This window comes from Salmo salar, chromosome 14 (assembly GCF_965601325.2).
Source record: "Salmo salar chromosome 14, fSalSal1, whole genome shotgun sequence".
NCBI lineage: Eukaryota > Metazoa > Chordata > Actinopteri > Salmoniformes > Salmonidae > Salmo > Salmo salar.
This window is the reverse complement of record NC_138304.1, coordinates 106,181,609-106,200,937: the sequence shown is the minus strand read 5'-3', so window position 1 is coordinate 106,200,937 and position 19,329 is coordinate 106,181,609. Positions and strand designations below refer to the sequence as shown.

The 19,329-nt window shown below is 39.5% G+C and overlaps 1 protein-coding gene across 1 annotated transcript in view; it reads right to left on the bottom strand.

Moving 5' to 3' along the window:
• Positions 1 to 19,329, bottom strand: part of csmd2 (CUB and Sushi multiple domains 2) — an 854,766-nt gene that overhangs the window by 365,376 nt on the left and 470,061 nt on the right. Inside the window, 4 exon segments of the mRNA XM_082961372.1 lie at positions 1,711 to 1,827; positions 2,583 to 2,771; positions 11,418 to 11,605; positions 17,865 to 18,003. Of these exon segments, the coding sequence (XP_082817498.1) occupies positions 1,711 to 1,827; positions 2,583 to 2,771; positions 11,418 to 11,605; positions 17,865 to 18,003 (633 nt within the window).

The following is a 19,329-nucleotide window of genomic DNA, read 5'->3' as shown; positions in this document are numbered from 1 at the left end:
CTCCTGACATAATCTAATGTTTTGCTTTTGCAGTAAAGCCTTTTTGAAATCGTACAACGTGGTTCGATTCAGGAGAGGTGTATCTATAAAATGGTGTAAAATAGTAATATGTTTGAGAAATTGAAGTTATAGCATTTATGAGGTATTTGTATTTCGTGCGACGCGATTCCACTGGCTGTTGACTAGGGTGGGATGCAAATGTCCCAGGTTCCCAGACAGGTTAAGAAGAAGAGACTTGCTTGGGCCAAGAAACACGAGCAATGGACATTAGACCGGTGGAAATCTGTCCTTTGGTCTGATGAGTCCAAATTTGTGATATCCGGTTCCAACCGCCACATCTTTGTGAGACGCAGATTAGGTGAACGGATGATTTCCGCATGTGTTGTTCCGACTGTGAAGCATGGAGGAGGAGGTGTGATGGTGTGGGGGTGCATTGCTGGTGACACTGTCTGTGATGTATTTAGAATTCAAGCACACTTGACCAGCCTGGCTACTACAACATTCTGCAGTGATACCCTATCCCATCTAGTTTTTGCTTAGTGGGGCAATCATTTGTTTTTCAACAGGACAATGACCCAATACACCTCCAGGCTGTGTAAGGGCTATTTGACCAAGAAGGAGAGTGAAGTAACTTTTTTCGTTACTTCATGATTCCATATGTGTTGTTTCATAGTTTTGATGTCTTCACTATTATTCTACAATGTAGAAAATAGTAAAAATATAGAAAAACCCTTGAATGAGTAGGTGTTCTAAAACTTTAGTATCAGTCAAAGGTTTGCACACACCTACTCATTCAGGAGTTTTCTATATTTGTACTATTTTATACATTGGTTTTTGGTTAAAGAAAAAACAGTAAAATCATCAGGAATTCAGCAAAACATTTGATAATTTCAGGAAATCTGTACCCCCCCCCCTAAAAAAAAAGACATGACCGTGTCTCAATGTAATCAAGGTGTGAAATGATTGTTATTTTCCAATACAATCTCTTTTGGGGCTTAGTTGCGGTCAATGTACAGTGTATAAACTATTATCATTCTGTTATAGCCCAACAACCATTCGCTCAGACAAAAAAATTTCCAAGATTGAATCTAGATGCCTAGGCCAAACCTATAGCCTACACAGGTTTCACATGTGGTGCTAGATCTAATAGTTATGTGATGGGGGGTTGGGCAACCAAGACAGTTCATGAAGAGGAAACCAAGATACTTTATAAAGAGGAAACCAAGATACTTTATGAAGAGGAAACCAAGATACTTCATGAAGAGGAAACAAATATACTTCATGAAGAAGAAACCAAGCTAATTTATGAAGAGGAAACCAAGATATTTTATGAAGAGGGAACCAAGATACTTTATGAAGAGGAACCCAAGATACTTTATGAAGAGGGAACCAATATACTTTATGAAGAGGAAACCAAGATACTTTATGAAGAGGAAACCAAGATACTTTATGAAGAGGGAACCAATATACTTTATGAAGAGGAAACCAAGATACTTTATGAAGAGGAAACCAAGATACTTTATGAAGAGGGAACCAATATACTTTATGAAGAGGAAATAACTTTAATAGTGATGCAACTGGGGGGTTGGGTATCAGCGGTGCAGGGATGTACCAGCATTCTTTGTAGGACCTGATAAATGAAATGACAATGTCAGTGAAATTGAAATTGAATCAGACTGAAAGCATGTAGACAGGAATGGCCCTGCTCACCTTTGCCGTGGGAGGACTCTATCATCCAGGTGCAGTTGAGGTTGTGAGGATAGAAGTCTGGAAACCCCGGAGAGAGGATGGTACCGGTGTTACCCTGAATATAACCTCCACACAACGCTGCAGAGAGAGGGAGGAGGAAGGGGAAGGAGAGGGAGGGAGGCATAAAGAGAGGAGGGTTAGATAGAGAGAGAACGAGAGAGCGAAAGCGAGAGCGAAAGAGAGAGTGAGAGAGCGAGGGACAGAGAGGGAAAGAGAGAGAGAGAGAAATAAAGAGAGAGAGACAGAGAGAGGGACAGAGAGGGGGACAGAGAGAGACAGAGACAGTATCGGTAGATACTAGAACTACACTTAATGAAATGTCCCCAGGTTTCACCATGCACTACAATGCAGTTTACTAGCAGTGCCCTTCTGAAGGACATATACAGAGAGGGGGATATCATCAATATAATTATACAGGAGGAGGAAATCAATACTGGCCTTAAATATAAAAGCCTTTACAGTGAAATAGGAAGGCGAGTCATAGATAAAAATATTTTACAGTGGGGAAAAAAAAGAGATGAACATTTTAGAGGGTAGGAAACATCTAGAAAGACTTGTCTAGTTGCCAAATACTCAGAGAATAAAGTGAATATAGTGTCTCATATAGAAGTATTTGCAAAAAAGGCTGTCACTTTGAGGATACATTCAGACACTACATAAAAGGGTCCTGAACACTGATTTAGGGTCCGTTTCAAGATTCCCCCCCAACGGTTAAAGTTAGATATTGGGAAGTCATAAGATTATCCTAGTGTTACTGTATGATAAAGGGCAACTTCCACCTGGAGCTAACCTGGGCGCTATTTTGTGAACAGAATTCAGAAATCGGGCCGTACCATCACAGCTGGGCAGGGGTCGACACCACTGGAAGTTCGGTTCACACTCCAGGGGTTCCGGGTCGCTGAGGGAGTACCCCGCGTCACAGCTGAACGTTACCAGGGCACCCACGTAGAAGTCGTTGCCATGGCGTTGGCCGTTGACGGGGATGCCAGGGTCGACACAGTGATCTGACTGTAGCTGTAGAGCTGAGGAGGAAAACACACACCAGGGTTATTACACACACACACACACACACACACACAGACACACACACACACACACACACACACACACACACACACACACACACACACACACACACACACACACACAGACACACACACACACCAGGGTTATTACACACACACACACACAGACACACACACAGACACACACACACCAGGGTTATTACACACACACACACACACACACCAGGGTTATTACACACACACACACACACACACACACACACACACACACACACACACACACACACACACACTGAGGTTATTATACACACACGCGCACACGGGCACGCACACACACGGGTTATTATACACACACACACACACACACACACTGAGGTTATTATACACACACGCGTACACGGGCACGCACACACACGGGTTATTATACACACACACACACACACACACACACACACACACACACACACACACACACACACACACACACACACACACACACACACACACACACACACACACACTCATGGTTATTACACATATGCGCACACGGGCACGCACACACACACACACGGGTTATTATACACACGCACACACGTGCACACACGCACACACAGACACACACACACACGCACACACACACACACATGCGCACACGCACACACACACACACACACACACACACACACACACACCCCTCTTCCCTACGCCACAATACCACATCCCATTCTGATTGCGTCAGTCATTCTGTATTTCAGGTTCAACACCTATCTCAAATGGACCAGTGTAACAGTGTGATATACTAAAAGGCATTTATTCAGTACCATGACACACTAAGATCGTGTACCAAACGGCACACTATTCTCTACACCAAGAGGACCGCAATGGAAATAAGTCCCAGACTTTATTGTGTGTTGTTCTCCATGATTTAACTCATGTGCACTTATGGCTTTTTCAAGTAGTATGTGTGATTGTTTTTTTTGTTTTTTTTAAGTTCGAATTAATAAACTAAACTAAAGTACTTTTGACCAGGGTCCATATGGAGAAGGGTGCCATTTGGAACGCAAACTAATAATCTTGCACAACTTCCTGTCGTTTTTTTTGTTTTGAATACAGGGACCAACTAAAAGTGATCTCTCCTACACACATACCTGTCCCTGTTTCTGTCTGAGTGGTGCAGTAACCATGGTGAATTATTAAAGCCTAGCAGAGAGTGTGGTGTGACTAAGGGTTACTAAGGGTTACTAAGCTGAGTCAGGTAAAGCAGAGAGTGTGGTGTGACTAAGGGTTACTAAGGTTCAAGATGGCCACCGTTGTTCCTGTTACCAAGAAAGCTAACGTAACTGAATTAAATTACTATCGTCCCGGTAGACCTCACCTCTGTCATCGTGAAGTGCTTTGAGAGGCTAGTCAAGGATCATATCACCTCCGCCCTGATACCCTAGACCCACTTCAGTTTGCTTATCACCCCAATTTATTTATTTGTACCTTTATTTAACTAGGCAAGTCAGTTAAGAACAAATTCTTATTTTCAATGACGGCTTAGGAACAGTGGGTTAACTGCCTTGTTCATGGGCAGAGCGACAGATTTTTACCTTGTCAGCTCGGGGATTTGATCTAGCAACCTTTCAATTACTAGTCCAACGCTCTAACCACTAGGCTACCTGCCACCAAGTCAAATAGGTCCACATACGTCGCAATCGCCATCACACTGCACATTGCTCTATCCCATCTGGACAAGAGGAATACCTATGTAAGAATGCTGTTCATTGACTACAGCATTCAACACCATAGTACCCTCCAAACTCATTATTAAGCTTGAGACCCTGGGCCTCGACCCCGCCCTGTGCAACTGGGTCCAGGACTTCCTGCCGGGCAGCCCCCAGGTGGTGAATGCATGATTATATCTCAGTCAGAGACCTGGCATGATTATATCTCAGTCAGAGACCTGTCCTGGCATGATTATATCTCAGTCAGAGACCTGTCCTGGCATGTTTATAGCTCAGCCAGGGACATTTACATTTAAGTCATTTAGCAGACGCTCTTATCCAGAGCGACTTACAAATTGGTGCATTCACCTTATGATATCCAGTGGGGGGGGGGGGGGGGGGGGGGTTAGAAGGATTACTTTATCCTATCCCAGGTATTCCTGAAAGAGGTGGGGTTTCAGGTGTCTCCGGAAGGTGGTGATTGACTCCGCTGTCCTGGCGTCGTGAGGGAGCTTGTTCCACCATAGGGGTGCCATGACCTGTCCTGTCATGATTATAGCTCAGTCAGGGACCTGGCATGATTATAGCAGTGGAATAAAAAAATCGTATGTGACACATTTCAAGAAACTAAGTTTGTCACGCGTCACTACTTCACAGGAGCCATTCCAACGTAACTGTTAAAAAAAAAAAATTTATCAAAATGCCATTTTTGGCAGAACAAGCCAGAAACATTCCCGCTCGCCATGTGATTGGCTGAGATAATGCAGAGAGATGAGTTCGGATTGAATTACCGTGAAGCACGCCTTCAGAATGTGTAGGTATCTAACACAGCTTTTTTGAAAGATATCATGAAGTACTGCAAAAGTGTTGCTAAGACTCTCCCCTTTCTGGAGGACCGAGTTTTGAAATCAGTGGAATGCCTGGTGGAAGCAGAGTATGATAGATAATGAGATAAAAAAATTCAGAGGGTTTAATTGTAAATGCGGAGGGAGTCGAAAAGAGAACACTGAAGGCTGTTATATAAAACACCTCTCCCCGGATTACATCGTCAAGCTAAGGGCAACCATGGCATCCATGACAGAGAGGGAGAAGCGTTCATCCATGTATACGGGTAACAGAGTCTAGCTAGCTACATTTTCAGATATTATACATAAAAAAAATTCTCAGAAAGTAGTTTTTAGTGCAAGTTAAAGCGTACTGTTAGCTAGCTAGCTAATGTTAGCTCGCTAGCTGGCTCGCTAGCTAACGTTACATGTACGATCTGTGTAGTAACATTATTCGTATCTCAGATCCATTTGCATTGCTAGTTAAAGCCTAATGTTAGCTAGCTAGCTAACATTGAACAAATGACTCCACAATGCAAGTAAGCATTTTACTGTACCATTTACACCTTCTATATCCTATGCATGTGACAAATAGATTTGGATTTGATTTGATATAGTGTGTGTTTAGAGACGGTAATGTGAAGAACAACATGACCTGCACCAAAGTCAAATTAAAAATATAACTTTAGGCCAAGTTCTAAAATTCTCCGGTAGAATACAGTGCTTTTATTTCATCACACACTATTTTACTGCTGCTCTTTAATTATTTATTACTTTTATTTATTTATGGTTTGGGGTATTTTTCTTAAAACTGCATTGTTGGTTAAGGGTTTGAAAGTAAGCATTTCACTGTAAGGTCTACACCTGTTGTATTCGGTGCATGTGACAAATACACTACCGTTAAAAAGTTTGGTGTCACTTAGAAATGTCCTTGTTTTTGAAAGAAAATCATATTTTTTAGGCCATTAAAATAACATCAAATTGATCAGAAATGCAGTGTAGACATTGTTAATGTTGTAAATGACTATTGCAGCTGGAAAAGGCTGTTTTTGTATGTAATATCTACATATGCGTACAGAGGCCCATTATCAGCAACCATCACTCCTGTGTTCCAATGGCACGTTGTGTTTGCTAATACAAGTTTATAATTTTAATTGACCATTAGAAAATCCTTTTGCAGGGTTTGTTTGCTCAGCTGAAAACTGTTGTTCTGATTAAAGAAGCAATAAAACTGGCCTTCTTTAGACTAGTTGAGTATCTGAAGCATCAGCATTTGTGGGTTCGATTACAGGCTCAAAATGGCCAGAAACAGATAACTTTCTTCTGAAACTTGTCAGTATATTCTTGTTCTGAGAAATGAAGGCTATTTTATGTGAGAAATTGCCAAGAAACTGAAGATCTGGTACAACGCTGTGTACTACTCCCTTTACAGAACAGCACAAACTGGCTCTAACCAGAATAGAAAGAGGAGTGGGAGGCCCCGGTGCACAACTGAGCAAGAGGACAAGTACATTAGAGTGTCTAGTTTGAGAAATAGACGCCTCACAAGTCCTCAACTTGCAACTTTGTTGAATAGTACCCGCAAAACACCCTTCTCAATGTCAACAGTGAAGAGGCGACTCTGGGATGCTGGCCTTCTAGGCAGAGTTCCTCTGTCCAGTGTCTGTGTTCTTTTGCCCATCTTAATCTTTTATTTTTATTGGCCAGTCTGAGATATGGCTTTTTCTTTGCAACTCTGCCTAGAAGGCCAGCATCCCGGAGTCGCCTCTTCACTGTTGACATTGAGACAATTGCTGTTAAAATACACCAGTTATGCTATTTTGGAACACCAGGCTGCTGATGTCGTGCAACCTGTCATTTTTGTGTTAATACTTTTTCATAACGACAACAAGTTTGATGTCGGACGACAATAGAATGTTCACGATGTCACTGTATATAGATGTAGTCTAGTATTGAAACCTTTGGTTGTTTACATCGCCGTACTCACTCTGTTCAGTACATGGCCTCACATGTGAATCCTTAAAGAGATGGGTGGGGTTAAGGCTTAAAAGGGTGTGAACGATTCTGAATGGGTGTAGACAAAGAAGAGCTCTCCAGTAGGTTTACAGTAGCTATTCATTCAAGGTCCATTTTCTCAAAAGTGGGGTAACAAGTTTATCAACTTTCAAAGCAGAATTACTTTTCCATTGTTCCTCAAATGTAGCGTATCATACTTTTATTTAAAAAAAACACAATTCAAATGTTGCTATATAAGACCGAATTGATCCGGTCGGTCACATATACAGTAACAGTCAAAAGTTTGGATACAACTACTCATTCCGGGATTTTCCTTTATTTTTACTATTTTCTACATTGTAGAATAATAGTGAAGACATCAAAACTATGAAATAACACATATGGAATCATGTAGTAACAAAAAAATTGTAGAAGAAATCAAAATATGTTTTATATTTGAGATTCTTTGAAGTAGCCAACCTTTTCTCCTGAAGACAGCTTTGCACACGTTTGGCATTCTCTCAATCAGCTACACACACAGACAGTGTGGTGAAGAAGACGCAACAGAGCCTCTTCAACTTCAGGAGGCTAACGAATGTCACCTAAAACCCTCAAAAACTTTTACAGATGCACAATTGAAAGCATCCTGTCAGGCTGTTACAGCAACTGTGCCACCCGCAACCGCAAGGCTCTCCAGAGGGGGGTGCGGTCTGTCCAACGTATTACCGGGGGCAAACTTCCCGCCCTCCAGGACACCTACAGCACCTGATGTCACAGGAAGGCCAAAAAGATCATCAAGGACATCAACCTCCCGAGCCACTGCCTGTTCACCCCGCTACAATCCAGAAGGCGAGGTCAGTACAGGTGCATCAAAGCTGGGACCGAGAGACTGAAAAACGGCTTCTATCTCAAGGCCATTAGACTGTTAAACAGCCATCAGCAGCACATTAGAAGCTGCTGCCTATATACATAGACTAGAAATCACTGGCCACTTTAAGGAATGGAACACTAGTCACTTTATTAATGTTTACATATCTGGCATTACTCATCTCATATGTATATACTGTATTCTATTCTATTCTACTGTATCTTAGTCTATGTATTACTCATCTCATATGTATATACTGTATTCTATTCTATTGTACCTTAGTCTATGTATTACTCATCTCATATGTATATACTGTATTCTATTCTATTCTACTGTATCTTAATCCGTTCCGCTCTGACATCGCTCGTCCATATGTACAGTTGAAGTCGGAAGTTTACATACACCTTAGCCAAATACATTTAAACTCAGTTTTTCACAATTCCTGACATTTAATCCAAGTAAAAATTCCCTGTCTTAGGTCAGTTAGGATCACCACTTTATTTTAAGAATGTGAAATGTCAGAATAATAGTAGAGAGAATGATTTATTTGAGCTTTTATTTCTTTCATTACATTCCCAGTGGGTCAGAAGTTTACATACACTCAATTAGTATTTGGTAGCATTGCTTTTAAATTGTTTAACTTGGGTCAAACAATTTGGGTAGCCTTCCACAAGCTTCCCACAATAAGTTGGGTGAATTTTGGCACATTCCTCCTGACAGAGCTGGTGTAACTGAGTCAGGTTTGTAGGCCTCCTCGCTCGCACACGCTTTTTCAGTTTTGCCCACACATTTTCTATGGGATTGAGGTCAGGGCTTTGTGATGGCTACTCCAATACCTTGACTTTGTTGTCCTTAAGCCATTTTGCCACATCTTTGGAAGTATGCCAGGGGTCATTGTCAGTTTGGAAGACCCATTTGCGACCAAGCTTTAACTTTCTGACTGATGTCTTGAGAAGTTGCTTCAATACATCCACATAATTTCTCTGCCTCAAGATGCCATCTATTTTGTGAAGGGCACCAGTCCCTCCTGCAGCAAAGCACCCCCCAACATGATGCTGCCACCCCCGTGATTCAAGGCTGGGAAGGTGTTCTTCGGCTTGCAAGCCTCCCCCTTTTTCCTCCAAACATAACGATGGTCATTATGGCCAAACTGTTGTATTTTTGTTTCATCAGACCAGAGGACATTTCTCCAAAAAGTCCAATCTTTGTCCCCATGTGCAGTTGCAAACTGTAGTCTGACTTTTTTATGGCGGTTTTGGAGCAGCGGTTTCTTCCTTGCTGAGCGGCCTTTCAGGTTACATCGATATAGGACTTGTTTTACTGTGGATGTAGATACTTCTGTATCTGTTTCCTCCAGCATCTTCACAAGGTCCTTTGCTGTTGTTCTGGGATTTATTTGAACTTTTCGCACCAAAGTACATTCATTTCCAGGAGACAGAACGAGTCTCCTTCCTGAGCGGTATGATGGCTGCGTGGTCCCATGGTGTTTTTACTTGCATACTATTGTTTGTATAGATGAATGTGGTACCTTCAGGCATTTGGAAATTACTCCCAAGGACGAACCAGATTTGTGGAGGTCTACAATGTTTTATCTGAGGTCTTGGCTGATTTCTTTTGATTTTCGCATGATGTCAAGCAAAGAGGCACTGAGTTTGACGGTAGGCCTTGAAATACATCCACAGGTACACCTCCAATTGACTCAAATGATGTCAATTAGCCTATCAGAAGCTTCTAAAGCCATGACATCATTTTCTTGAATTTTCCAAGCTGTTTAAAGGCACAGTCAACTTAGTATGTAAACTTCTGACCCACTAGAATTGTGATAGAGTGAATTATAAGTGAAATAATCTGTCTGTAAACAATTGTTGGAAAAATTACTTGTGTCATGCACAAAGTAGATGTCCTAACTGACTTGCCAAAACTATAGTTTGTTAAGAAGAAATTTGTGGAGTGGTTGTAAAACCAGTTTTAATGACTCCAACCTAAGTGTATACTTCCGACTTCAACTGTATATAGTCTTAATTCATTCCAACTTTGATTTGTGTGTATTAAGTATATGTTGTGTAGTATGTTAGATATTACTTGTTAGATATTACTGCACTGTCCGAGTTAGAAGCACAAGCCTTTCGCTACACCCGCAATAACATCTGCTAATCACGTGTATGTGACCAATAACATTTGATTTGATGAGGTAGTCACCTGGAATGCATTCCAATTAACAGGCGTGCCTTGTTAAAAGTACATTTGGGCAATTTCTTTCCTTCTTAATGCTTTTTTGGCAATCAGTTGTATTGTGACAAGGAAGGGGTAGGTTTACAGAAGATAGCCCTATTTGATAAAAGACCAAGTCCATATTATGGCAAGAACAGCTGAAATAAGCAAAGAAAAACATCAGTCCATCCTTACTTTAAGACATGAAGGTCAGTCAATCCGGAAAATTTCAAGAACTTTAAAAGTTTCTTCAAGAGCTGTCACAAAAACCATCAAGCGCTATGATGAAACTGGCTCTCATGAGGACCGCCACAGGAATGGAAGACCCGGAGTTACCTCTGCTGCAGAGGATAAGTTCACTAGAGTTACCAGCCTCAGAAATTGCAGCCCAAATAAATGCTTCACAGTGTTCAAGTAACAGACACATCTCAACATCAAATTTGAGATTTTTGTTTCCAACCACTGTGTCTTTGTGAGACACTTTTGAGATGGTTTGAGATGAGTTGGACCGCGGAGTGAAGGAAAAGCAGACAACAATTGCTCAGCATATGTGGGAACTTCTTCAGGACTGTTTGAAAACCATTCCAGGTGAAACTGGTTGATAGAATGCCAAGAGTGTACAAAGCTGTCATCAATGCAAAGGGTGGGTACATTGAAGAATCTAAAATATATTTTGATTAGTTTTAACACTTGTTTTGGTTACTACACAATTCCATATGTGTTATTTTATAGTTGTGATGTCTTCACTATTATTCTACAATGTAGAAAATAGTAAAAAAATAAAGAAAAACCCCTTGTGTCCAAACTTTTGGTACTATACATTATCGGCAGGTTATTTGTAATGGTGGGCTCTGTCACGTAAAGCAGACTAATCTGGAATATATTTGGTTATACTTTTTGTCATTGAGGAAAGGAAGAAATGTAGGGAATCATTTCAGAGTTTCTCAAATGTTTGTTCTGGATCCATAAGTAATTATCACAAATGTTTACTGGTTGGTGGCTAAGATGACCTAAAAACACAACAAACACAAAGTCTTACTCTCGTAACGGATGCGGAAGCCGATGTCCGAGTGGCTCTTGTCGGTGGAAAAGAGAAGGAACAGGAAGTTGGAGGTGCTGATGAGGAACTGGGGCACCTGGGTACCCTGGTAACTACCAATCAGAGGCGAGGAGGGGAACCGGCCGTCACGCACTTCCAGCACGTCATAGTTTACCTCAGTACGAAACCTGGGGGGAACAACCAATGGGTTAACAGGAATCTGAGGGAACAACCAATGGGTGAACAGGAATCTGAGTAGGAACCAAATGTTGGTCAGTGTTTCCCAGGGGACCCTAATCACATTTGAATACATGTTACATTTAGAAAAGTATATTAGAACAGGCTATCTGATTCAGAACATGCCGTTGCACAAACAACAATGCTGATCTACACTACCACTAGTATCAACCTGTATTAGAGATATATACACAAACTAACCCGTATTAGAGAGATATACACAAACTAACCCGTATTAGAGAGATATACCACAAACTAACCCGTATTAGAGAGATATATACACAAACTAACCCGTATTAGAGAGATATACACAAACTAACCCGTATTAGAGAGATATACCACAAACTAACCCGTATTAGAGAGATATATACACAAACTAACCCGTATTAGAGAGATATACACAAACTAACCCGTATTAGAGAGATATATACACAAACTAACCCGTATTAGAGAGATATACACAAACTAACCCGTATTAGAGAGATATATACACAAACTAACCCGTATTAGAGAGATATACCACAAACTAACCCGTATTAGAGAGATATATATACAAAGTAACCCGTATTAGAGAGATATATACACAAACTAACCCGTATTAGAGAGATATACACACAAACTAACCCGTATTAGAGAGATATACACAAACTAACCCGTATTAGAGAGATATACACAAACTAACCCGTATTAGAGAGATATATACACAAACTAACCCGTATTAGAGAGATATATACACAAACTAACCCGTATTAGAGAGATATACCACAAACTAACCCGTATTAGAGAGATATATACACAAACTAACCCGTATTAGAGAGATATATACACAAACTAACCCGTATTAGAGAGATATACACAAACTAACCCGTATTAGAGAGATATACCACAAACTAACCCGTATTAGAGAGATATATACACAAACTAACCCGTATTAGAGAGATATACACACAAACTAACCCGTATTAGAGAGATATACACAAACTAACCCGTATTAGAGAGATATATACACAAACTAACCCGTATTAGAGAGATATACACAAACTAACCCGTATTAGAGAGATATATACACAAACTAACCCGTATTAGAGAGATATACACACAAACTAACCCGTATTAGAGAGATATATACACAAACTAACCCGTATTAGAGAGATATATACACAAACTAACCCGTATTAGAGAGATATATACACAAACTAACCCGTATTAGAGAGATATATACACAAACTAACCCGTATTAGAGAGATATACACAAACTAACCCGTATTAGAGAGATATATACACAAACTAACCCGTATTAGAGAGATATACACACAAACTAACCCGTATTAGAGAGATATACACAAACTAACCCGTATTAGAGAGATATATACACAAACTAACCCGTATTAGAGAGATAAACACAAACTAACCCGTATTAGAGAGATATATACACAAACTAACCCGTATTAGAGAGATATATACACAAACTAATCCGTATTAGAGAGATATACACACAAACTAACCCGTATTAGAGAGATATACACACAACCTAACCCGTATTAGAGAGATATACACAAACTAACCCGTATTAGAGAGATATATACACAAACTAACCCGTATTAGAGAGATATATACACAAACTAAACCGTATTAGAGAGATATATACACAAACTAACCCGTATTAGAGAGATATACCACAAACGAACCCGTATTAGAGATATACACACAAACTAACCCGTATTAGAGAGATATACACAAACTAACCCGTATTAGAGAGATATATACACAAACTAACCCGTATTAGAGAGATATACCACAAACTAACCCGTATTAGAGAGATATACCACAAACTAACCCGTATTAGAAAGATATATACACAAACTAACCCGTATTAGAGAGATATATACACAAACTAACCCGTATTTGAGAGATATACCACAAACTAACCCGTATTAGAGAGATATATACACAAACTAACCCGTATTAGAGAGATATATACACAAACTAACCCGTATTAGAGAGATATACACAAACTAACCCGTATTAGAGAGATATACACAAACTAACCCGTATTAGAGAGATATATACACAAACTAACCCGTATTAGAGAGATATATACACAAACTAACCCGTATTAGAGAGATATACACAAACTAACCCGTATTAGAGAGATATATACACAAACTAACCCGTATTAGAGAGAGATACACACAAACTAACCCGTATTAGAGAGAGATATAGACAAACTAACCCGTATTAGAGAGATATATACACAAACTAACCCGTATTAGAGAGATATATAGACAAACTAACCCGTATTAGAGAGATATACACACAAACTAACCCGTATTAGAGAGATATACACACATACTAACCCGTATTAGAGAGAGATATACACAAACTAACCCGTATTAGAGAGATATATACACAAACTAACCCGTATTAGAGAGAGATATACACAAACTAACCCATATTAGAGATATACACACAAACTAACCCGTATTAGAGAGATATACACACAAACTAACCCGTATTAGAGAGAGATATACACAAACTAACCCGTATTAGAGAGATATACACACAAACTAACCCGTATTAGAGAGATATATACACAAACTAACCCGTATTAGAGAGAGATATACACAAACTAACCCGTATTAGAGAGATACACACAAACTAACCCGTATTAGAGAGATATACCACACACTAACCTGTATTAGAGAGATATATACACAAACTAACCCGTATTAGAGAGATATATACACAAACTAACCCGTATTAGAGAGAGATACACACAAACTAACCCGTATTAGAGAGAGATACACACAAACTAACCCGTATTAGAGAGATATATACACAAACTAACCCGTATTAGAGAGATATATACACAAACTAACCCGTAATAGAGAGATATATACACAAACTAACCCGTATTAGAGAGATATATACACAAACTAACCCGTATTAGAGAGATATACCACAAACTAACCCGTATTAGATAGATATATACACAAACTAACCCGTATTAGAGAGATATACCACAAACTAACCCGTATTAGAGAGATATATACACAAACTAACCCGTATTAGAGAGATATACCACAAACTAACCCGTATTAGAGAGATATATACACAAACTAACCCGTATTAGAGAGATATATACACAAACTAACCCGTATTAGAGAGATATACCACAAACTAACCCGTATTAGAGAGATATATACACAAACTAACCCGTATTAGAGAGATATATACACAAACTAACCCGTATTAGAGAGATATATACACAAACTAACCCGTATTAGAGAGATATACACAAACTAACCCGTATTAGAGAGATATACACAAACTAACCCGTATTAGAGAGATATATACACAAACTAACCCGTATTAGAGAGATATACACAAACTAACCCGTATTAGAGAGATATATACACAAACTAACCCGTATTAGAGAGATATACACAAACTAACCCGTATTAGAGAGAGATATACACAAACTAACCCGTATTAGAGAGATATACACAAACTAACCCGTATTAGAGAGATATATACACAAACTAACCCGTATTAGAGAGATATACACAAACTAACCCGTATTAGAGAGAGATATATACACAAACTAACCCGTATTAGAGAGATATATACACAAACTAACCCGTATTAGAGAGATATACACAAACTAACCCGTATTAGAGAGATATATACACAAACTAACCCGTATTAGAGAGATATACACAAACTAACCCGTATTAGAGAGATATACACAAACTAACCCGTATTAGAGAGAGATATACACAAACTAACCCGTATTAGAGAGATATACACAAACTAACCCGTATTAGAGAGATATATACACAAACTAACCCGTATTAGAGAGATATACACAAACTAACCCGTATTAGAGAGATATACACAAACTAACCCGTATTAGAGAGAGATATACACAAACTAACCTGTATTAGAGAGATATACACAAACTAACCCGTATTAGAGAGATATATACACAAACTAACCCGTATTAGAGAGATATATACACAAACTAACCCGTATTAGAGAGATATACACACAAACTAACCCGTATTAGAGAGAGATATATACACAAACTAACCCGTATTAGAGAGATATACACAAACTAACCCGTATTAGAGAGATATACACAAACTAACCCGTATTAGAGAGATATATACACAAACTAACCCGTATTAGAGAGATATATACACAAACTAACCCGTATTAGAGAGATATACACACAAACTAACCCGTATTAGAGAGAGATATATACACAAACTAACCCGTATTAGAGAGATATACACAAACTAACCCGTATTAGAGAGATATATACACAAACTAACCCGTATTAGAGAGATATACACAAACTAACCCGTATTAGAGAGAGATATATACACAAACTAACCCGTATTAGAGAGATATATACACAAACTAACCCGTATTAGAGAGATATACACAAACTAACCCGTATTAGAGAGATATATACACAAACTAACCCGTATTAGAGAGATATACACAAACTAACCCGTATTAGAGAGATATACACAAACTAACCCGTATTAGAGAGAGATATACACAAACTAACCCGTATTAGAGAGATATACACAAACTAACCCGTATTAGAGAGATATATACACAAACTAACCCGTATTAGAGAGATATACACAAACTAACCCGTATTAGAGAGATATACACAAACTAACCCGTATTAGAGAGAGATATACACAAACTAACCCGTATTAGAGAGATATACACAAACTAACCCGTATTAGAGAGATATATACACAAACTAACCCGTATTAGAGAGATATATACACAAACTAACCCGTATTAGAGAGATATACACACAAACTAACCCGTATTAGAGAGAGATATATACACAAACTAACCCGTATTAGAGAGATATACACAAACTAACCCGTATTAGAGAGATATACACAATCTAACCCGTATTAGAGAGATATATACACAAACTAACCCGTATTAGAGAGATATATACACAAACTAACCCGTATTAGAGAGATATACACACAAACTAACCCGTATTAGAGAGAGATATATACACAAACTTACCCGTATTAGAGAGATATACACAAACTAACCCGTATTAGAGAGATATACACAAACTAACCCGTATTAGAGAGATATACACACAAACTAACCCGTATTAGAGAGAGATATATACACAAACTAACCCGTATTAGAGAGAGATATATACACAAACTAACCCGTATTAGAGAGATATACACAAACTAACCCGTATTAGAGAGATATACACACAAACTAACCCGTATTAGAGAGATATATACACAAACTAACCCGTATTAGAGAGATATACACACAAACTAACCCGTATTAGAGAGATATACACACACTAACCCGTATTAGAGAGATATACACACAAACTAACCCGTATTAGAGAGATATACACACAAACTAACCCGTATTAGAGAGATATACACACAAACTAACCCGTATTAGAGAGAGATATATACACAAACTAACCCGTATTAGAGAGAGATATATACACAAACTAACCCGTATTAGAGAGATATACACAAACTAACCCGTATTAGAGAGATATACACACAAACTAACCCGTATTAGAGAGATATATACACAAACTAACCCGTATTAGAGAGATATACACACACTAACCCGTATTAGAGAGATATACACACAAACTAACCCGTATTAGAGAGATATACACAAACTAACCCGTATTAGAGAGATATACACACAAACTAATCGAATAATAAAGTAAATCTCTGAATTCGTATTTAGACGCAATGTGGAAAGAGCAGCACTGTTTTTTTGTTTTTTTTTTCTCTTCGGTATATTATATATATATTATATATATATATATTCGGTATATTGACAGCTTCCTGAGAGAGAATAAACAGCCTGGAGAAACTGCGTGTTGCCTGCTTGACGTGGCTTGGTTTGGCGTGTATGGCCCGGGAACTGGAGGCATGCAGCAGCTCCATGGAACTTGGTGGCTGTGGTAATGTGAAGCCTAATTATTAGTAACAATTATTATCTGAGGGAATGGTGCTCCCAAATAAAAATACCAGGTTACACAGAAAAATATTTAGTAGCTCGCACTTTAGAGCCCTGAGAGTGAAAGTGAAAGTGAGAAAGAGTGAGAGATAGCGAGAGGCAGAATGAAAGACATAAAAGGTAGCGAGAAAGAGGACCTTTTGTGTCCTGACTCACTTGTCGAAAATGATCTTGATGGGGTATCCTGGCAGAGCCTCGATGACCCACTCACAGTTAAGAGCCTCCTTATAGAGCTCTGGCCAACCAGGGGACAGGATGATACCACTAGGAGCCTTCAGATCACCTCCGCACGGAGCTGAGGAACAGGGGAAGACAAGAGGTGAGGGTGGATGGATATGTGAAGAGGGAGGAGGGAGAGAGAAGGAGAGGGAGGAAGGAAGAGGAGGGAAGAGATGAGAGAGATTATAGAAAAGAGAGGGAGAGGTGGAGACAGAGAATATATTATACAGTACATCTCAGTCATGTACTGTATGTGTCCACTGTGTTCAATGTGTCCATTGTGTCCAATGTGTTCAATGTGTCCAATGTGTCCATTGTGTTCAGTGTTTTCAATGAGTCCACTGTGTCCAGTGTTTCCACTGTGTTCAATGTGTCCACTGTGTCGATCAATCAATCAAACGTATTTATAAAGCTATTTTTACATCAGCAGAAGTCACTGCTTTATTCACAAACCCAGCCTAAAAACCCAAAGAGCAAGCAATCCTTTACGTAGAAGCACGGTGGCTAGGAAAAACTCCCTAGAAAGGCAGGAACCTAGGAAGAAACCTAGGGAGGAACCAGTCCTCTTCTGGCTGTGCCGGGTGGAGATTATAACAGAACATGGCCAAGATGTTCAAACGTTCATAGATGACCAACAGGGTCAAATAATAATAATCACAGTGGTTGTAGAGGGTGCAACAGGTCAGTGTGTCCACTGTGTCCACTGTCGTGGAAATGGTTGACAATTACTGGAACTCAAGGTCAAACATTACTTCAGAGACTGACTGAAGGTCAAACATTACTTCAGAGACTGACTGAAGGTCAAACATTACTTCAGAGACTGAGTGGATGGGTGGGTGGAAAGGGGAGGGTGGAAGTGTGTGTGTGTGTGTGTGTGTGTGTGTGTGTGTGTGTGTGTGTGTGTGTGTGTGTGTGTGTGTGTGTGTGTGTGTTCTAGCAAATGTGCAAATGTCTTTGATTAACATAAATCCTACATCGTGTATCACACTGAACAGAAACAACTTTGATCATCACACAACAGTATATGATATGAGACTTGCATGGCTGCTCGCTAATGTGCCTGTGTAAATGTTTCTAAATGTCATTGAATAACATAAATCTGTGCCAACAATACTAAGCTGACACAATGGCATACTGGTATCTATTTCATAATTAAACATAAACCACTTACATCATCACACAACAGACAGGATGCTCAAACATCTCTCTCTCTCTCTCTCTCTCTCTCTCTCTCTCTCTCTCTCTCTCTCTCTCTCTCTCTCTCCTCTCTCTCTCTCTCTCTCTCTCTCTCTCTCTCTCTCTCTCTCTCTCTCTCTCTCTTCTCTCTCTCTCCTCTCTCTCTCCTCTCCTCTCTCTCCTCTCTCTCTCTCTTCCTCTCTCTCTTCTCTCCTCCTCTCTCTCT